A 23,206-nucleotide genomic window follows, 5' to 3' on the forward strand; every position below is an offset into this window, starting at 1 on the left:
TAGAATTTCTATTATAATTCAATCATCCTCATGTTAGAAATTCAATTTAGAAAATTACCTATAGACTTTTGACTCTTTAGATGCACCCTGTAAAATTATGATTTTATGATTTTTGCATAAGTTGGTGAAGGGAAAAAAGATCCAACGATGGGACTAGTAATTTTTATTTATTTTTTAATGCTCAAATATTTATATTGCGGGCCAAACTAAATGGTTTTGGGAGCCAAATATGGTGCGTGGTCCATAGGTTCCCTACTGATGTCTTAAGTCATTTGATCCAAGACTCAAGTCAGTCCAAGTTTCAAACAGGAAACAGATCCCAATTTATTTGCTCTCACTAAGACTATGACACAACTCAAACTTGTTACTGGCCTTTTACACAAATAACATAGAGATCTGAGACCCGGCCCAAACCGACTTGCATTAGGCTAAATAAATTTGGTCTAGTTTTAGACTTGGACTGGCCAGCTGAGCACCTCACACTAGTCTTATTTTGACCTCTTCAAATAGACACGGCCGTGCAAACACAAAATCAACTCGTGTTTGCATATTGTCTATTTTTGAAGCGCTGTGTAATTTTAGGGACAAACATGCCGCTAACGTATGCCGGGCGCAAACCTGATACTACAAACTGCACATTGCAAACACACCACTTCACCGAGGCACACTCACTGCTTATATTCCCTGTGTGTTTATTACACTGCAGTTTTAACAACTCAAAGTAGATGTACTCGTGTTCTTTATTGTGGTAATAGCTCTTGACGTCACTTAACATGAAACAGTCCTCGAGTTGGAAGAATGGGTGTGCGCACAATGCATTACACTCAATTGTGTAATGCAATTCAATCCACATGAGAATAACGTGTTTCAAAGTGAGCGAGCGTGCATATGGGCTGGAAACAGTTTAGGGGCACCGGGGATTTTGCAACTTTCTATTCCGACTACGCCAAGCTAAATAAACCACTACAGAGATTTGATGATGAGATGAGTAATGCCGTTATTTTCAAGACACGAAAGTACAAAAGTCCCAACAAGTATTGCCGTGTTGTCCAATGCTAGTTTTATACCAACGTAGATTAGTTCTAATTAAAAAAGACGCATGCTTATGCAATAAATCGTTACAATCTTTCTGTTTTTGTTTCCAAGGTACATTAACCCTAACCTATAGCAGTTTCCTTTCTAACTTCCTGCAGTTTTATGCTAACTCAGGTCACCCACCAGGCACAAGAGCTCCGGTTTTAAAACAACAAAGTGTGATTGCCCCCTGATGTGGCGACACCACAATCCTAAATCTGGGAAAGCAAATGCTTATCTCGCTTGGTTGCACAATACATTATTTACTAGCTTTTGCAGTACCTGATATACACATCCATCACCAAAACCTCAATCAAAATGTGCTAGATCCACCATACGCTTTCACTTAATGCTGACTCACCTAACATTTCACGCCATCTTTGTGTGAAATCACTTCGGTTTGGTCTGCCAGCTGGAGAATGAAACCAAAGAATGAAGTTTTATGTTTGTCAAAGTAGCACCACAACAACTGCACTAAGTTAATACACAAACAAGTGTGTGTGCGGTAACACATTACACAGTAATACTGAAAGGCTGAAAGGCATGGCAACGGCAGATGGAAAACCTGAGAATGGACAAGGCTGTGATGCTTGATTCATAATGACAACATGTAATAAATGAACACGGCCTCAAAGCTGGAGCTGGTTAGAGAGTCCACGGCAAACAGACTGCAGATATATAGATCTGGCATGGAGCCGCGGCCAGGTTGCCAAGTTTTAGGTTTCTGCGCAATGCAACATTAAACAGCAACATTATTTCCCAGACATCGGGCCGGATCCCAAAAAATGCTTGACCCTCTGTGATGAGGATGAATTTATCTGTGGATCCCATCAAGCCCACTCACTGGGGCCTTCGCTTTAATGTGGCTTTTCAAGTATTTGTCATTTGAGCAGTAAAAGGATTCACCTTTTGATGCCAGATGTAGCGTTTGTTGGTGAACCATCATTTGTTCCTTTGTTATTTTGTCAAGTTTCATGAAAGTCCAAAGTCTTTTGGTCCAAGTCAGACCTGAAGTATTTCTGAATAAGTTTCAAGCCTATTTGAAGTCATTTGGTTGAAATATGAAGAAAGTCGAAACAAAGTTTCAAAGAGCTGGTAATGAGCAATTTTGGGCTCAAACAATTGTCTAAGTTTCAAACAAGTCTTTTGGTTCAAGATTAAATACAGTTCTAAACCTTTATCCAAATTTTATACAGACCCGCAATTTTCCCCATTTAGTCTCAAGCTGGTCCCATTAAACCTCCAGAATGGCAACTGCCTGAACCAAGACACAACTCTACCTGTTTTTAGGCTTCACGGGACCTTAGACTTGGTCCAACACATGCATTACTTGGCTAACGGGATCAAATTAATTTTCTACTTGTTGTCTGAGACCTGAAACGAGTGTAACATGTTTAATCTGTTTGATCTTGGTTTTAAAACAACACTTCACCATTGTGAGTTATGACTTTTTAGCGTGTTTTGTAAACTGAGTGAACACGCAACTTACGCAAGTGTAAGGCAGCGGCTGATAAGTTTGAGTTGTTCTATATTTTGAGGCTAAATAGGTCTGTAAGTGGCCATATGTTGTGTCGTCCGATTTCATGAATGAAAATTAGGACGGACAAAATTATTATTACTCATCATTACTCACCATCATCTAGGTGTCGCGGCCTCTTTTAATGTACATGTATTGAAGCGTTGGTGAACTAATCAGGCCCAGCGGGGAACAAACAACTCTTTAATGGCAATTTGCAAGCAACTGTTGGCCGTAACCATGCCAGAACACAACAGCTCCGAACATTAGCTTACCAAAACAACACCTGTGTTGCATTTCTGGCCCGTCCAGACCATGGGAAATTACACAATCTGCGCCCCACCCACAAGGATTGCTACAGAATGCTAGTGTTTTTTTAAATCAAATTGGAAAATGTTACGTCGTATAAGCAGGTATAATTTTACTTTGCCTACACTTTAGCATGTGTGAGTTTACTGACTGGAGATCGCTAAGTTTTATTTTTTTAATATATATATTGAATTTATTTATTGATAAATACAGTGTTTAAAAAGTGCAGTGTTTACATGCCATGTTTTATGCAACATGAAAAGTTGGATATGTTGAAGTGGTCAATTGTAACTATAACTGTAATTGTAGTAGAAAAAAACTGTGATATGATGGCTTCATTTGCCTTTATCGTAAGATCCTGTAATATATAATACAGTAGAGTAGATTGTTTATTATGATTAACTTTTTGTTGGGTAAAAAATTAATTGAAAAGAACCTTGAAAAAAATAATCGCATATGATATCGCGGTCGTAATTTTTGGGCGAAAAATCGCAATTAGATTATTTTCCATAATCGTTCAGCCCTGGGAGATTTTTTGGGATCCACTGGAACCAAATTAATCAAGACTAGTTTTATATTGGACCCAAACCCAGCACGGATTTGACATTACAATTGCTCTATGTGTAATTGCAAATGATGTTGATAAAATTAAGAGCTTAAGCTTGCCATGGTAACAAGCGAGCAATTTGAATCATCAAGTGTAGTTCAAACTACTCAAGTTCTCTGTTGTGCTTTAGTTCATATGTCAACAGTGACAAGAAGCGACTTTAGGACAGTTTTTGGAAGATTGATGTTCACATGATCCCCAAACGGCTTTTCTTTAGAACAGAGGAAGGGAAATGAAGCTCAGTGGGCTGCTTTGGTCCTGCTATTAGTATTCAGATGGCATTTTCAGTGTTGCAGCTGGGTCAGCGGCATGCTTCTCTGCGACAACACAAACTGACCACCGCTTGTTTACCGCCAGAAGTATCTGGTGACATTGCTGATGTTCCGCAGGCTGGCGAAGGAACATGCCTCCCATCTTGTTTACAATGACTCATCCTCTGTAAAGTTCTGTTCTTCTCCTCTGTGAACCTGCTTAGTACTTTTCCAGCTCATGAGCACAGCTGAGACTCTCGCCAGATGTTCTGAATTTAATGAGAGAAAAGATCTCTGGGCTTTGTTTTTTTTCTCATTTTTGTTTTTGTCCAGCAGAAATTGGAGAGAACACATGCAAAGGAAATTGCTGATTAAATACGGAATCTTTAAACGTGCAAAAGAGAAATGCAGTTGCTGTACGTACTGAATGGTATGCATCAGTCAGGCGCCATTGAAGTTTAGGGCCATATTAAGCATTTCTCCCTCCTTAATATTCATTACTTCTTTAATTGCTTTTCACTACAGGGTGAACTACAGTTTGATTGCAGACTAGAAGTGGTTTAGAACCGTATGAACTGATTCAAATCTAAGATGATGAACTTTAGGTCTGAAACCAGGTCTTGCAAGCATCAGCTAAGTTTGATACAGTACTTGGTACTGTCAGCACCCACTAGGGTCTAACCTCACCCATCTCTTCTCTTCTCTTCCGCAGGCCTTAAACAACAACGTGTATAAGAATGTATCGCCCTATGGCTCCCTGAACAACATCGTGGATGGACTCAACTCGCTGACAGACCACTTCTCAGACCTTTCCCTGTCATCAGAGCCAAGAAAGCCCAACAAGAGACCGCCGCCCAATTATTTGTGCCACCTGTGCTTCAACAAGGGTCATTACATCAAAGACTGCCCTCAGGTAAGCCCCGTTTATTATAGAACCGACCAGCAGAAAGATCAGCATTAAACGATCGGTACATGTTATTGTTCCCGTAAAATGACTTAGGTGTTGTTTTGCTTTAATGATCCTCTGTTGATACACCTTTTTAAATTTGTTTTATATGAAAAGCGAACCTTGCCGTAGCCTCTCTCTGGCTTTCTCCCTCATGCTGCCCCTCTCTATCTCTGCTCTGACCTACTTGTAAAACAGGCTGGCCTCTGTCTTTGGAAGTCATGTGTGCAAGTGTGTGTGTATATTTGTGCGTTCGCCTTCTTCTAGACTGCGATGCGTTCAACCGGCCGCTAGGAATCATCCATCATAACCGCCGTAATAAACAAGCTAGTTTAAGGGTTAAGTTGTGTATCGCTGCATGGATTCCTCACTTAATAGCTCCGAACATGAACAGCTGTCTTCTCTGATTTAGCCAAATGGATTTCATGTATGTGCTCCATTCTTCATACTCATCGCTGATTCATTCTTGTGTAATGCATCGTTATTTGGCCCCAGTTCTTTGTCATGACCCCAAAGACTACTTCTCATCACCACTCATCCATCAAAGCTTATGAAAATGTTTTTAATCATAAGCTTTAGATGGGAAAATCTCTAAATCAGAAAGTAGACTTATTTCAGATTGTAATATAACTTCCCCACCTGTGTCCGTCCAACTAACAATAAATTAGAACAAATCTCTCAAGGCAATTTCACATAGAAGCGGGATTCAGAGGTCTTAAGAATATCTTAGATTTACTGCCATGGCAAACAGAACGAGGTACTTGTTTACAAAAAGTAAGTTATTATTGTGTCCATTTCACCTGCTTCCCCTCTAATGAGTGTGTGTGTTCCAGTAGAGTGTCCTAAAAGTGAACGTGGTTGTACACTGTTGCTAACTTAGTGACTATGACACTATATTTTGTGAATATTCAGAGCCCTCTAGCAATTTGTTTTCCATAAGGTGATGACAGACATATCTAGTGAACAGAGGTGGGTGAAACCGTCGATATACCGGCCGATCATTGACAGATCACCTTTTGGAGAGTGCTTCCGCATTTTCAGTGAGTGCTTTATGACACGAGGCCTCGTAAAAATACACAGACAAAAGCAGGTTTATGTCCGTCGATCCGGTCCTGCTCAGTCCGTGTATTTTTACAAGGCTTCGCATCATAAAGTACTCGCCGAAAATGCAGATGCACTCGCCAATATGTCTGTCTGTCAAATCAATGACGGATCAATGTAATGACGTTTTTGACCACCTTTGCTAGTGACCTTTTGTGATACTATTTGATAAAATCTTCCCCGATTGCAGTCAGAGCAGAACATATTACAACACAACCCCTGTGAACACAGTCACAAGACAATCTTAAAAGCTCTTTCACAGAAACAATTTCATAGTTAGCTATAGATAGTTAGCTCACAAAAGGTTGTGTAATTTCACACTCGATATGTGAGCAAGCAGGCAGAGTAATTAAAAGATTATTGGTTTGATTTTAGTGATTTTGCTGTACTTGTTGAAAAGTATGACGATACATCGAGGAAAAAATTTTGCTTCTCCAAGTCAAAACAAATGTGTGTCCAATGAAAACAATATACAGTATCTCAACAAGTGAATGTTGTTGTTTTTGGAGATACGGTACGTCATGCAACAAGAGAAAGTAACTTCAAATACAGTAACTTCCTCTAAGGCATATCAAGATGAGGTTTGCAGATGTTGCATGTGTTCACTTTGGTGTCCCCTATTGTGACCTGTAAAGGCAAACTCCATAATAATGATCTGATTTCATTGGACCTTAGTATAAAATATACAACACTAGCTTGTTTTTCAGTCTGACTCACGGTTCTTTCATTTTCTCTCCATTCTTATTCCTCCTCTCCCATTGCCTGGGTGAGGTGCAATGGCAAATCCCAGTGCTACGTTTCTTTTGCATGGAAGAGTAACGAGGAGCAGATGTGAGATTAAAATGCTTTGACTGGCTTTATGACATATGATGGCTGGTCTCAGGAGGTCCGTAAAAGACCTGTGCACTGATGAAATATCTTGTGCGCAAAGCCAAAGTCCAATGTGTGGGAATTAGATCATCTATTGACCACTCTAACGGGATTTGGCCAGGAGTATATCATGCAACCAGTTACATTCGCCTCAATTTTCGTACAAGTAATGCTGAGATGTGAGCATTTATCAAATGACTGTAATGCTCATCATTGGAGCAAGCGTAATAGACAATTTAGCATGTTTGTTATCTTTTCCATATCTCTATCAAACCAGTTTTAAAAACCAAATGATGTCTACTTTAGAGTGTGTCCTTTTAAAATGATAGATTGAAATGTTGTTTTAAATAAGCCCCGACAATGTCCGTAAAAAACCTTGGACTCAATCTTGCCAAAGATGTCAGCATTCCAGGGTCAAACTCAAAATCAAGACTCCTTCTGGTTTTTGTTTCAGCTGTTGTTAAACTGCCAGCAGTAATTCAAAATGCTGCAGAGTCTCCAAACGGCATCCACACCTACACACTTCATCAACATCCTGATTCTTTAACACTCTCCTGGGCGTCCTGTCCGTGACTTTAACTTCCAATTGTGCTATATCACTTATGCTATTACCTGCCGGTCAGTAGTGGGTTCCGTCTCTGGACCCACGTAATGTGTGTGACACAAATCTTGCAATGATGGCAGCGGTGTCCGGCTGACCCATTACACAACACATGGATTTTGATTTGATCCATATGTAATGGGATTTGGGAAAGTACATCCAACTTGCTGTCATTATTAGGATTTAATTTCATGCAAATATGCGAAATGCCAAGTTGCTACTGACAGACTAAGGCAATTCTCACAAAACAACCAATTTTGGAACCCAATTTGATTTAATCATGCTTGCATTGGAGTTTGGATATCTCTCCCACTGCCTGGCTCTGAGTGGAAGGCAATTAAATAGTTGAGGCCACTAAAGTATTTATGTTACTTAAATTGTAAGACCCATTTTTTTGTAATAATATGTTAACATTGGAACCACTAATGGTGGAGTGGAGACAATGGTTCTTGATAGTCAAGCGAAAACCACAGGCCTGGCAGCCCGCAGCTCCCCTTCGTCACGGGGACAGAGGTGTTATGTAAACTGGCTTTTATTCGGAAAATGAGGTCGCTCCCCCAGTCATGAGCAGAATGCCCCTCACCGCCACTGCCACGCCTTGGCTGGCTTCCAAGATGTCTTCCACTTGCGCTCATGATTTGCTTCAACTCAGGGGGACTAATAAGCCCTCCGACAGTTGGCCTCACCTCGGATGAAAACGATGCACGGAATGATATATTCTTGCATTTGGTGATGAACTCATGGGAAATTAATAGACGGTTATATGTGGGTGGTCTGTTTCTGTGCGCAATTGTTGGCATATTTAATGCAAGACCACAGCCACCACCTAATGCATTCAGCGACTGTTTTTTTATACTTCCAAATCAGTCATCAACACAAAAATAAACATCTCTTTCAAAATGAAAACAAAACACAGGGTACTCTAATAATCTCACTTTAGAGACGCTATTGTTCACTCACTGGCATGACAACGTTGCTGAGCCCATTTAACTCTGCTGCTAACCGAAGGCTGCACAATAATAGTTATTGAAACAAAAACATCAAAACAATTTTATTTGACATTTGTCATAGTAATAGGTTCTCAAAGATATTATTAAATAATTGTAAGATTCTAATGCCTAATTTTCTACACTCTAGTTGGTGAGTTAACAGAGGTTCTGCCAATTTCCCAAGGTTTATTTATTTGTGGATTCATAGTTCAAGGAATAAGATCCCTACGGCCATAAGGATTTTCCTTTTTTGCTGCTTCTCTTTTATTAGAAAGAGATGAGATAAGTAATAGATGTATGTATGTGTTTTATCAAGGAACAATGTGGCACTACATGACAAGCAAATACTAGCTGAGCGAGGCTAGCTTCTTCAAGCTACCAATTTAAAAACATATTAAAGTTAGAAAAACTGACCAAAAAGGAAACACACACCTTTTTATGTCACAAAAGATTTTTTTAAATCTCATAATGCTCACTTAACTATACAGTCCAAAGATTCTTTTTTTTAAATACAGATCTTTATTAAAAGGAACTCCGACTGTAATGAAAAGTTTGCTCTATATTATTTATTTGGTTGTTACTAACATAACTATGAGATTCAGTTTTCAAAAATCCTTTCCAGTTTAATACATTTTGTAGAAACTTTATTTGGATGTATGCCGCCATCGCTCTGCCAAGCAATGTTCCTAAAGAAACAACATGTGATCGGGAGAGTCACCCTCCCCCACGCCGTGCTCTTGTCATTCACCAGACACATTCAAGAATTTTGATTGTCCCTTTAGGAACGTTACGGAGGCTTACCTTTCTTTATATATAGACGTTTCACAAATTTACATTGCTCGGCAGAGAGCCAGCCGCCATTCTATGTCACTACGCACTGAATGCGTTGCGACGTAAATAACAATGGCAGCGTACATCCAAATAAAGTTTCTACAAAATGTATTAAATTGGAAATTATTTTTGAAAACTGAATCTTATAGTTATGCTAATAACAACCAAATAAATATAGAGCAAACTTGTCATTACAGTCGGGGTTCTTTAAGATACATCAACCATTTGTTCAGCTTTCAACCTTGCAGGTTGAAGGACAGAATGACAATGAAGGGGGAGTCTTGCCACTAAAACAATATAATAAATGATAATCATCTTGCACCTGAATAGAATCAAGTTGGACTCAATACCAGTTATATTTATATTTATTATATCGTGCCAAGTTGTTATTAAAATTATTACAGAGGTAGTCCTCTAGTTACAAAAATCCGAGATACGAACAAATGCTGACTGTCTGACATAAAAGCTGTATTTTGCGTGCAAGTTAATATTTAAGTGCGCGCCACATCATACATTATGGGTACAGTATTGTACTGTAGTGCCCCTCTCTGCCACAACCCCGCCGAGCAGCACCGCACCATTTGCGCATTTTAACTTCCTCTCTGTGGGGATGAATGGCACAGGAGCCACGGCGCACGTACTCTAGCCTAGCAATAGCCAGATTGATTTGTGCTTCACTCGAGGGAGTTCTCCACAATATCAGTCTGAGACTGCTCCGCATGATTTGCATGGGAAAGGCGGGGCATGCTGTACAAAACTTTGAACTGATTGGACAAAGCAGAATCGTGTGCACGTCTACCTAACTTTTGTTTTGACCAATCACGGCAAAGGATGAAAATGTCGTCACCGACATGCGACTGTTGTGACTAGATAATATCATGGCGTTGAGTTCATGTTGTCGGTTTTGCAATGTTGACATGCGGATACAAGAGACTAATTCAGCGAGAACAGAATTAATTGCAGCATCCATGCATTCGTCCACCGGTGTCGCCATGTTTAGTTTGTTTCTTCCCACGGTTTCGGCGCTTCTTGTTTTCGTCACAGCTGCATATCCCGCCCCCAAACACAATGTCGCTCTGTGGTTGGTCCGAACCACCAGTGGTTCGTATCGGTGGAAATCAATGGGAGCGGTACAAGATGGATTATACCGCGAGAATACATCTTGTGAGAGCAACGTTACACATACTCTTCATGCACCCGATATTGGCGCCACACTGTGAGTACATTTTAGAGGCTCTCCTGGAGGATATTCATGAAAAGCAGCACTCAGTCGTCTTTTTTATCGGCGGAGTAGCAAAACCTACAATATCTCTTCAGCTTCGAAATCAATTCAATCTGACTCGGCAGTCGCCATCTTGACTCGGCATATCACAGTTCATGTGCTCTTCAGGGACAGTCGGAAAACATAGTTTCCTGAGACCGTTACACCCAATACGTAATGCATTCCACTTAAGCCTCACATGAACTCAACTCAATAACTCCTCCACCATTTACAAATAAGCATATTTATTTTGTTTTTATTGCATTGTACTGTGTAAAAATTAAATGTACTGTGATGAAAAGTGCTTCAGATAATGGATGATGTAGTTTAATGTATGTTTTTTTTATTTGTGTACTGTATAGAAAGTATATATAAGGTAAATAATTTAATTTATTTAATTAAAAATTGTATTTAATTTTTTACATATTTTTTATTATTCATTAAAAAAATAATTTGATAAAATTTCATTTTTAAACAAAATTTTATGTGATTCGATTTACAAACAAATTTGACTTACAAACAACCTCTCGGAATCCATTATGTTCGTAAGTTGAGGACTACCTGTATTAGTTATTATTCATTTATGTGCAGAAACTGATCACGGTAAATATTTCTTATAACGATTATGAAAAATTAAGATTTAAAGGGGAAATCAAGTTTAAAAAATGCTTAGAATAATCCATTCTATGCGGCCGCACTTGGCAGCATTCTGATTAATATTGTGTTCGCTGATTCTGATTATGAATTAAGCAGCAAAATCCACCTGTTATTATCCATTACAGGGGGCGGCCATTTTGTCTCTTGCTGTCGACTCAAAATGACATCACAGTGTCTACAGGCTCATCTTGCGAATGTCACATGACCATCCATCCATCTATCCATTATCTGAATCGCTTATCCTCACTTGACCAAACCCAGAAAATAGGTGAGCCGAGATTGGTCATTACCTGAGCCTTTAGGCACTGTGATGTCATTTTCAGTCGACAGCAAGTGGCAAAATGGCCACCCCCTGAGATGAAAAAAAAAAAAACGGGTGGATTTTTGCTGCTTAATTCATATTCCACATACGTAATATTAATCAGAATGCTGTGTTTAGACTAGTGGGGACGCACAGAACATATTATTGTCAAGAATTTTTTTGACTTGACTTCCCCTTTAACAAGGTTGGAAATGCAAATGTTGACACTTTCAAATAATCACTTCAAGAACATTCCTAGGAAATCACAATGTCAAATGACTGGTGTGCTATTATTAGAACAGACCTGCAGGCTACTAATGTGGTCTATGAGTGTTATTGGTGGTTTAAATTACGGAAAGAGAAACAAAAGACAACCACGGTTGCTCAAAGGGTCAGAAAAAGGCACTTGTCTGGAATTAGATAATCAGATCTAATTGAAAATGTTTTGGTGTGCTCTGCTTACAAAACTCAGATCATTTTTTTGCCCTGCTGCAATGACAAATCCATCGATTATGTTCCTTTTCTCTGATTGGTTATGGCGCCGGTGGAATGTGAGTATTTTTAAGATGTTGGAATATGCCCGAGTTAATATTGTGTAGTTAGCATTTTCGGGTGACAATCTGTTGAATGAATGAATTCATTCACTATAGGTGAAATGCTGACACTCTACTGTATCCTGATCAAGACCATATGGCATACTTGAACGGGCCTCCCGCCTAAAGTGGTGATCATTTCAACAGCACTTAATCTCGTGTGGCAAATGGTGGCCATTATCTCTTTATAACAGTGTCAAAATGTTGACCTAAGGCGAGATATTCACACCGGAGAAAGATCACACTTCGGACTCATTTGTGACTTGCCTAAATGTGTTTTTACTTCAGCGTTGGTAATAAACCTAATGGCAATCCATCATGGCATCCTGGTGTTTTTTATTCTGACAAAACACATTTGGTTTTTAGTCTTGCAGTGTTTGTATTTGACAGAGGGCTCTTTTAAATAGGTTGGCCACACTGCTCAGGTAATTTCACAACTCTTTTGCAACATAGTTTTCTTTTCTTGTTTGTACTGCACCCTGCGGGGGTAACAATGAAATAATGGGATCATTTGCAAAATACTCGTACTGCATAAATTGCACATTTATTTACCCATGTTGCATTACCCCTGCTTGTGTTTTTGTGGCAAAACCCAATTTTCAGCTTTGACATTAATCAGAATTGTGTTACATGATTTTTTTCCTCTTTGTTTTTAAAAACAAGACACAACAAATCTGTCTACAAACTGAGAAAAACACAAAACATTTTTATGTGATCACAACTTCCAAATTGGAATGTTTTCATTCAAACATAATGTGTAATATGCTTGTTGATGTATACGAAAATACGTTGAAAACTAAGGAAGTATAACTAGTTAAAAAACAACAACAACTATACTTAGGCCCTTCATACCAATGTGTTCTATTTTAACTTTGCATTCTTTTGCTTTGCTGTGTGTGTTGGTATTGTGAAAACAACATTGCATTTGGGCATACCAGATTTCATTGGGTTAGGGTTATTCACAGAAGTTGGGTCAAATGTGCAATGAATCAGAATTTGTTTCAGTGTTCAACTCATGAGTAAATCATAAAAGCATAACTCTTCGAAGCTGATCCTGAGTTTTACACCAACACATGCATAATTCATAGCAGAGCTTGACAGTCAGTAACATACCAATCTAACATCTAGTTCAATGTGTGCTACTTTCTGGGTATGCTTTCATCAGAATGACCAATTAAAACGGGCCAAAGACTCCAGTGTTATCAAAACAATCCTCAGATCAGCACTACCTTCACTGTTGTTCTGAGAACCTGAGGTAAATTTATCTAAATAGATGTGATTAAAAAATTGATGTGGTCTTAACGCTAGTGACAATAACCTAGGAGGCTAAGAAGGAGGGCAGAACCTCCATCTGTTGATTGGCTTGTGCAATCATTATTTAATCAACTCCCGTTACCCATCGAGCGGGAAATTATTTACATTCTTGTTCACCAGCTGTTTTCTCTCGCCTTGTCTTTTATTCCTGCACTCCATCCCCTTTTGTGAGCCCTGTCCATAAACAATCTTTCAACACGACTGTCATGAGAGAGGGCTTCGCATTTTCCACCCATGATCTCTCCAGGCCCCTGGGCCAGTTCTGCATGGCTGCTGTTATTCGCCGTGGCAGGCAGTTTGGATGTTTCCCTGTCATGGCATGGAGCGCAATTGATTCACGCACACACGCACGCACACGCACGCGCACGCGCGCACGCACGCACATACACCCCCCCCACACACACACACAAAGGGAGGGTTCAGTTTGAAGGCCTGAGACGAGTTTGGAAACAGCGAGCCAAGGAAAGCAGTGTGAGGACACTTCCCATGATAGGAAATCAAAGCTTGAAGAATGATACGAAAAAAAAGTGTGGTTTCCTGCCAGCTGGTTTGTGTTCTGTACAGAAATCCCATTCTTCCGCTCAGTTTTTGCTGAGACAACAATCGCGCCACTTCCTGTTTTCATAACCGAGACACTCAACCTCACCTCTGCGAGGCACCACATGGGTCATAGGTGTGTAAACTAACACTAGCATTAGCACTTGCATTAGCACTGCTTCAGGAAGTGACAAGAGAACATTCCCAATACATTTTTACCTAAAGTTAAAATATCCCTTAGAGTTTCAGTTAAAACTAAGAGTCTACACTATTTACAGAAAATTGATCAGATTAAGTTTGAAGATTTCAAACATAACAGTACTGTTAGCACTGAAAATGGTAGAGTGTGAAAAGAGTCAATTGGAGCACGTAAATCACAAGTGAAACAAAAAGGATGTTAAACAGTGCTGATGTTTCTGTGAAGAACCAGCAACACCGCTACAAAGTGACATCAACAGTGCATGCAAGAGCAGAGCATGCAAGTTAGTTTTCTTGTCACTTTTACAGGTTTATGTGAACAGAGATTGTTTAAACAATTTTGCTGTATGTACATTTTGAAACATTTTGAAGCATTTTTCTCATGCAACCATAGCCTAAAATACTTTAATTTATGTACAATTCTTGCTCGGGATATTTAGTTTAAATGGTACTAAATTAGTGTTTAGCTCCATACATACTTTCTGTGGTCTTCCCATCATGCTGCCAAACCAGCAATAAAATCCAGACTCCGCTTTAGACAGTTGCTTATTAATCTTTCAACGTAAATTAGTCTTCACAGCAGTGAGTGATACTAATGCTCATGCTTAATCCCTTTTAATTTTGAACAGTCACAGTTTAATAATACAGCATTTCCCCTTGTCTGTTGAATACGTCTTCCCTCCTGCTGCCCGGCAACACGTCGAGTGATTAACTGCACAGTAACCCCACTGTGGCTTGTGTGCATAACACAGCGACAGTGTCACTGGGGTCCTCGGCCATACCGAGACTGCAGGAACTGGGTCGCCAGGATGGCTCGCCTGACACTGAGGAGGGACGGTCGCAGGTCAGATATTCACTATAGCGTGATATCCTGTTAGGGCAGCAGTTCCAAAGAGGTTTGATAGTTTTGTCTGTGTGTTTTTGATATAACCAAAGGAGAGACCACAGACCTTCACCATGACCAGCAGGCAGAAGGTGACAAGCAACTGTCCAGAACAGTTTGTTTTGAATGACTTGAGGTTTTGTGACACATTTTTTCCGCTGGCCCCGAGGAGAGTTCTACTTGGAAGAGGCTTATTTTGCATAATTATATTGACAGAGAAGGAACTCTGAGAACTTTCTAAGTAATGAATGCTGTTTGATTTGACCCAAAATTTATTACACTGTTGCTCCATATTGTGCCTCTGCAGAAATAGAGACACATGGAAAACATCTATTCCTTACAATATTAGATGCGTGTGTGGCAGCCTGGCAGGTTATTTAACATGTGTTTTTTTGTGGTTATTTTACATTTGCATAGCCGTCATATTTTCGTGACCAAAGCACCGTTCCGGTCCCGAATCTTTAAACTGGACCATTCCGTTCCACTTTCACCCCTTGACTTCCCCACATACTCTACCACATTCCAAAGACAGTGTGCTATGTTAATTCAAGAGTCTTAATTGTCCATAGATTTGAATGTGAATGTGAATGGTGGCGGCACGGTGGCTGACTGGTTAGCACGACCGCCTCCCAGTGCAAAGGTTGTGAGGTCAAGTCCGGGCTTCGGCCTTCCTGGGTGGAGTTTGCATGTTCTCCCCGTGCTTGCGTGGGTTTTCTCCGGGTACTCCGGTTTCCTCCCACATTCCAAAAACATGCATGGCAGGTTAATTGAACACTCCAAATTGTCCATAGGTGTGATTGTGAGTGTGAATGGTTGTTCGTCTCTATGTGCCCTGCGATTAGCTGGCAACCAGTTCAGGGTGTACCCCGCCTACTGCCCGAAGCCAGCTGGGATAGGCTCCAGCAACCCCCGCGACCCTTGTGAGGACAAGCGGTACAAAAAATGGATGGATGGATGGAATGTGAATGGTTTTTTGTGTACATGTGCCTTGTGATTTGCTGGCTAACAGTCCAAAGTCCAAAGGATGGATGGTCTCAAAGACTGGCATTAGAATGTTGAGATGTATATCTCCACGTTTATCAGGGATGCATAGGATCTGATCTTATATCTGTCAGATGAAAATAAACTATTTATTTTCTTGGCCGAGGTGTTTGTTGATATGTTTCTCAAATGATAAGCTTGCGGTGAGCATATAAGACTATTTAAGTCGGATTCAGTCAATGGTCGTACATATTTTGGTGTGGGTTGCCTCTGAATGTACTCAGGCCTTGCCACTTTGGGTCAGATTACAACTGATTTAGGTGTAGAATGAGTGCTTGCAAGGTTTGATGGAAGCATTCTATGCCTGGATTATCCATTGTATCAGTTTCCTCCAACATTCTTATTTGATGATTCTTATCAGACCAGATCTCATTCTTATCTGCTCTATGCTATGTTGAATTGAGCTCATTGATTCTTTCTCGTATGAACCGCAGACATTCGTTGTCGATATGAGTTTGAATGACGAAGAAGGCGGACATACAGAGACACTGTGAAGCTGCTGCGAGCGCTGGCACACTATTCTGGATGTGGTGTCAAGGGATCAGGGAATGACACTGCTGGCTTTGTGTTGGGGCCTGAATGGGCACCTTAGGGAGGGACTGTGGTTCTGAATGGGCACCATTGGGCTAAGCCATAGTTGCCGGGAATGGAGGCTGGTAATTAAGGCGGACATTGTGCGTCTGCAGGATCTGCTAGACGGAGAGGTCAGGAAGGCAAGCCTGTATTGTTGCCTCAGCAGGGATCTCAGAGGTGCATCAGGCTTGTACATGTTTGGAGAGAGAACCTTGGATCCCTGGGGGAATTTTTTTTAAATGTAATTACAACAACAAACCACAGTGGCCGCCCTATAGAGTCTTTTCATCCATATGTCAACATACAAACTATAGGATCCTACTCAGTGGTTTGGATATTGTAACCCTTTTTTTCCTCCCTCCTTAAGTGTCTTGAAGTACTTTTCTGGCAGCCTACCCAGCAACGCCGGCCTCCTCGACGAATCAGGGCTGTGTTAACCATAGCTTAGTGAACAGTTGTGGTCAGCATGTGAAGCCACAGGGGTGTGTGCGTGCGCATTCGAGGTAAACCCAAATCAGCCCTTACAACGTGCGAGTGGACGTGATGTACTCGGGGTTTTATTTATTTGCACGGACTCGGTTCAAGGAGATTAGAATAACAGCGGGAAAAAATGTGCTGAGAGAAGGAAAACTCCCATTAATCATACATGTAGAGAGAACCTGCTGATTATGTAATAAGGTGGAGACAGGTTCAAACCTTCAAATGTGAGTAAATGTGAGAATAAACAAGCGGCTTGTGAAACTTTGCTGATCCCCAAGGGGGACATGCTTTACTACTTGAAATTGTGTGAACCTCTAACATGGTTTCGATTGGACACAGAGGACGGTTGAAGAATAAGGATGTGAAGATGAAGTCTTCTTCCCTATCATATATCTTGATGTTTTTTTTCCTCAGCAACTCATGTTTTGAATGAAATCAGATTTTGGGAATCCATGCTCAGAGTTTAATTTAATGTTTTTCGACTGTATCTCGCTGCCCTGCAGTGTGCCAGGAAGTTTCTGGCAGGGTTGAGGACTCTGGGTGGTGGATGGTGGGCGGTGCTGCAGCATGGGAATGTTTTTACAGGCCGACCCTTGATCTTCCTTGCAAGCCACAGTCAGAGGCCCTGAATGCACCGTGACAATCTCGGCCCTCACACTCAGACAGGTTACCAGAAGTGAATGGAGACAAGTCCCGCAAGTGGGTGAAGGTTTATCAGGAACACCACTTTCATAAAAGAGCCATCTTCCAACTACTGATAAGACCAGAGCTAGGAAAGTTAGACAGAGTAGGGGGTGAGGATACAACTTAAATTCCTCAATGGTGTATGGAAAGAATCACATTTAAAAACACAAGCTAACTGTAATTAAAGCATCTGCAGCATATTAACAAGCAAGCATGTGTAAACCGCCTAGTGTCAGAACTTCTTAAAAAATACTCTCTGAATACAGTGTTTTGATGCGCTAACTTAGCTAGCCTTGGGAATCTCAACCCATTTACACTTATAATGCAACCTTGAAAAAACTCTTTGAGGTTATGCAATTTCAGAATCTGACTGTAATTTTTGGGAAAAATACACCAGAATTGTTGTACAAAACTTTAGAGTGCCATGAATGACGTCATCATATCACGCAGAATCTCAGCCTACTGCCCCCAGACCTTCGATCAACCAACTCCAAAGGAGTAATTTATAATGTTTTGCTTTTCTTAGGCTTTTTGTGCTTTTGAAGCATTGACACTGACTCTGGATTTACATTCTTCTTCAGATTTTTGGACATTTGAAGTGGCACTTATCAGTGTGGTTACCGTTCATTCACCAGAGTCATAAAAAACCACACATGCTTAGATGTAGTAAGGAATTACATAAGTGTCAACACAGGGCAGTGACAACATGGATGCCAAATAATACAATAATAATAAGAGGTGTCAAATCCAGGTCCAGAAAGTAAAAGTCCATTAGCCACAGGTGCTTCTACTCATCTGGCTTGTTTACTTGCCGGTTGGGAACACCTGTGGCTAAAGTGATTGATTTACTCAACTCATCAACCTTTCTGAAACTGATTCAGTTACTAGTTGTTTTCCAAAGTAAAAGCTGATGTCGGCAAATGTATTATTTTGATTAAAGAGACAATTGACTCATTGCGCCATTTTCAACAGTAAAGAAGATAATCTCTGCAATTTTTACCGTACTGAATGATTGACACACATCTCATGTACCACATTTACATCATATTTAAGAGTGTATGCATTTGCAATAAAGTAGTTTAGATTTACAGAATGTTAACTATTATTGACACTGAGGGTATAGTACCACTTTGATATAGGTCTATGGACCTATATGAAATATGTATCGTGCACATACAAACAGCACTAGTAGCCTACTGTACATGATGTGCACCTCTGTAAACCAGCCTGCCACTCAACCTGCTCTTGTCATTCACGTCGCTGGTAACCTAACGCTGGCATGCAGCTGCACAGCTTGCTGGGCTTAGTGGGACCGTTATTAATCCAAGGCCAGTGCAGGCCAGGGTTGGGGGGTGGCGGGGGGCTTCACACCCACGACTCCACTTAGCATTAGCTTTTAAGCTCTAGGAAATATGGTAGGTGTAGGCATACTCTTACATTAGTTGTGGTGTTGGAACGGAGCTTCTGGGGACTGATTCCCTGCTAATCCACTATTGGTGTTTTCTGTGAGGAAGAAATCTGATGAAAACATCAGCTCAGAAACAAAAGAGTGTTTTTTTGGGGTCTGAAGCGAAATACCCACGTTTGATCCTCAGGGAGAGGATTCCACCTGGCATCCAAGAACATGAGACATGAGATCCGTGGCCAATTAGGGAAGCTGGGTTGTGGAAATGTAGGAATCTGGGAATAAGCATTGGCTTGCCATGGTGATATGCATCTGCAGCTGTCTTGGAGGGGATTGACGCAGGGCTCCATTGAGATGGACACCCATAAACCAACACACTCATTATTCACAAAAAAAGGGTTTTAGACTCTCAGGTGATGTCTCAGGATGAAACTGATATGCACTATAAACTTTACAGGTGAACTTAATTTGACCTCTAAACTTTTGAATGTCCAACTATTCAATTGTTTTTTAGACAAGTTGCTCTTCTCTAACAAATGTCTCAACAGCAAATATGGTCATTGTGTGGCTTCAAACAGGATCTTCTCTGAATAACATCAGCAGGTTGCATTAGCGATACGGAGAGACGGGTAGAGTCATAGAAAGGAATAAAAGTGGACATGCTTTGACATTTTTTGGCCAATTCACGAATCAAACACTGTTGTGAATTTTGCCGGTCAGCATTTGGTGTCAATTATACGTGGATATTGTCTGTTCGCAGGCTGGCCAAGTCCCTGTCCTCATGTAAAGTGGGGGTTGACTGTACTTTGCAGACTACTGCAAATAAGTATTTCATCACGAGACAGAACCCAGCTGCGTTCAATATGAGACCTCTACCTTGAGTTTATCAAAACAAAAACAAATTGCAACATTAATTTGTAGTAATTAAAGAAGACTAAGAAGAGATTTGGTCTAATCTAAGTCAACAGTGCCGCATATTTTAATATGGCCATAGTCATTGAAACATCAAATGTTTTATATTATTTGAAAAGAGGGTAAACATCAAGACTATTTACACATAAAAATGATGAACAGTGTAGTTTTGGCAGCATTTTTGGAGCCTATATTGACCTATTTTGTTTGTTTGCATTAGGATTACATCATCATGTCTGCCTGAATTATTTTTGGGGAAAAGCCACACATAGTTTTAGGCTACAATAGTTTCTCAGTGAGCCTTGATGACATTTGAAACCACTAAAGGTCTTTTTAGCCTCTGGCGAAGCACCTCGACGTTGTATCTACATGACTGATAGCTGTGGGATGTTTTAACTTTAGTACAGCTGTCTTCATTTACCTTACCCCGCCCCATGTGATCCCTCAGCATGTCAGCAAAGAGACTAAACATACTGTACACAGTATGCCAATGCAATATGTTACAGGACTTTGCAGGAATCCGTGGGGGGAATATTAAATCTAGACACTTGTTCTGGTTTGAGATGCCTTGCAAAAAAAGACTGACTGACTGACTCTTAACTATTTATTGACTGCATGGACTTGTGTGTTTTTTGTTGTTGTGCTTGGATGCGAATATTGTTGTGGCTTCTTCTGAGATCATTTTTCACCCCGACCTTTGTTCACTATTGTTTGTGACAGGCGTAAGAGAGGATAAAGCAACTACCCACAAGCATATTTCGACCATAACTGGTGTGTGCTATTGTGAGCTAACTGTTTATAGGAGTGTTATGAAATGTGCAGCACATACAAATAAAACAAGGAATTTATAGAATATGAAACCCTTTTATTATTATTTTTTTTTTTTAAGTATAGCGCCCTGACTCACAGGTTGAAGCAGGGAGCACTTAAAATTGGAAATCCTACTGTACAGAGCACTCACTTGCCATGTAACCAAAAATAAACTGTATTCGTCACAACTTTTTATTCATTTAATATTAGACTGACATTTCACAAGATTATATGTATGCATTTATAGTGGGGCTGTGAAGCTAAACAGTGGCGCTAACGTTACTTTTTTTTAACAGTTTATAGCCACTACCAGAAATTCTATTTAGGTGATTTGTGGGCAAAATTCACTTTGCACAGCAACAGTAAAATATTTATAAACTTTTGCTGCACTTAAGAAAGCACATTTATTTAACCAGTAACTGGATTTGAACTTTATCTCCTGCTAACACAACTGATTGTATTCTGGCAGCTAGGCTAATTAATTAGCTAAGACATGTGGGTCATTATTATTTGAACTATTGAAACAATAAGCAGTTAGGTTACTTTTTGTAATGTTTAGGCAGAAAGAATGTATTACTATGTACTATTATTATTTTTTAAAGACTTAACTTTAATTAGCTTTAACACTACTGGTTATTGATTGCACAGGGGTGGCTAGGCTACTTAGCAAATGGAATAGCAGCATATTTACTTTAAACATTTTATTCAGTTTTATGGTAAACAATTGATAGTTAGGAAGATTTGTAACCTGGGATGTTTAAACAACCGTAGTGTATTGTTCTTTATGGACCCCCTCCCAAAAAAAAAGACCTAATCGATAACTAACTAACTGTTAATTGTACTCTAGTGGCTAGGCCGATTAGCTAACAGAACTGGCTTTCTTATTTTAAGTGTTTTGTTCAATTGCTCAAAATTCAGGAGTGTTTACTATTGTCTATTTTATTCAATTTTATTATTCAGAATGATAGGGCGTTTAACAATTGCAGTTTATCAATGGATATTTTGTTCGGACTTAAGCAACTATTTTCTTGATGACATTAGCATGCAGCTTGGGTCTTATCACCACACTTAAAGTTAAGGAATGTGTGCAAGTATTAGATTTCACTGGCAACCGGCTTTGAACTTTTCCTCACACAAACACTACTGATTGTACTTCAGAGGCTAAGCTACAGTATTTTACTAAGAGAACTGTGTCTTTATTATTAAAAGTATCTGATTGTACTCAACAACAAATTAGATACATGTCTTCTTATCTGTTGTAACAGATCTACTGTAGTTGAGTTATTTATGGAAATTACAGTGCATACTATTTTCATGACAAAATCAGCATGCAACTTGTGTTTTATCACCACACTTAATGTAAAAAAAAATGTGTGTACAAGTGTTACATTGTATTCCTTTGCATGCCTTTGGTGGACTAAAAGCGACACGAATCACATCTTCGAAGTTTTAGCTGTGCAGGGGGAAAAAACAGCAAACCACATGATTAATAGATGTGTGTTTACTGAAAGGCTAAATGTATGAAAAATGTGTCAGTGTCATGTATCACAGAAGAATCAACCATGGTTATAATCCTGGATATTTGTTTTCTAGACTGTTTTCGGGTTCAAACCGCATCCAGTTTCTTGTAGCACCAATGGCTAACTAGTTTGCTTAACTGGAGCCACATTGGAGCAATTAGTGGCCTTATCAGAAATGCTACGGTTAATGAGAAAACAAAAGAGTCGAGCAACACTAAGGACTTGAACCTCATCCGCTATATCTGAAAATCTATCTCTTGATGAATGGCGGCCAAAACAAATAGCGGTTAAGCAATGAGGATGTGCATGTCTCCCATACACACAGTGTAGGTTCTGGGCTTGGTTTGGTGTTATTGTGTTGATGTCCTGGGGGATGAGGAGAGGGGCAGAGCGGGGCCGGAGCGCCTCCGCTCCTCCTTTGTGTACACTGATGGTTTCCAGATGCTTGCAGCTAGCAATTGGAGCACTCCGGAACGCTGGGGAGTGTAGGGCCCGACGCCAGTGTAGCAGGATTAAAGCAGATACAACATTTGCCTTTCTGTTGTAATAATGCTCATAATTGTTTCCAAAGGTGAAGAACGTTTGAGAAAAGGGATTAAGCTTTGTCAGCTTGCACATGGCCGTCGTAAATATTTTGTCACAAACCAATTCGATGGTGTCTGAAATCATTTATTATACACATGGGTAATTGAATCTGATTGGCAGCGATATTGTTCACATCAAATAGTGGTTTTGTTTTGTTTTTGTTATTATGAGGGCATCATGCTGGTCTAGTGGTTAGCACGACTGGCTCACAGTTATGAGGCTCTGGGTTTGACTCTCAACTACAGCCTTCCTATATGAAGTTTGTTCTTCCCTTGCTTGCGTGTTTTTTTTTCAGGAAATATGGCTTCCTCCCATATTTGAAAAACATGCATGTTAGATTCATTGAAGACTCTAATT

At 40.0% G+C, this 23,206-nt stretch overlaps 1 protein-coding gene across 1 annotated transcript in view; it reads left to right on the top strand.

The window, feature by feature from the left end:
* The window catches only part of zcchc24 (zinc finger, CCHC domain containing 24), a 45,084-nt gene that overhangs the window by 674 nt on the left and 21,204 nt on the right, over positions 1-23,206 (top strand). The window contains exon 2 of the mRNA XM_086093590.1: positions 4,470-4,670. Coding sequence (XP_085949716.1) covers positions 4,470-4,670 — 201 coding nt within the window. The remainder of the gene's footprint in view (positions 1-4,469; positions 4,671-23,206) is intronic.

Source organism: Leptonotus elevatus, chromosome 13 (genome assembly GCF_054856555.1).
Source record: "Leptonotus elevatus isolate MCC_2025b chromosome 13, RoL_Lele_1.0, whole genome shotgun sequence".
NCBI classification, from domain to species: Eukaryota; Metazoa; Chordata; class Actinopteri; order Syngnathiformes; family Syngnathidae; genus Leptonotus; species Leptonotus elevatus.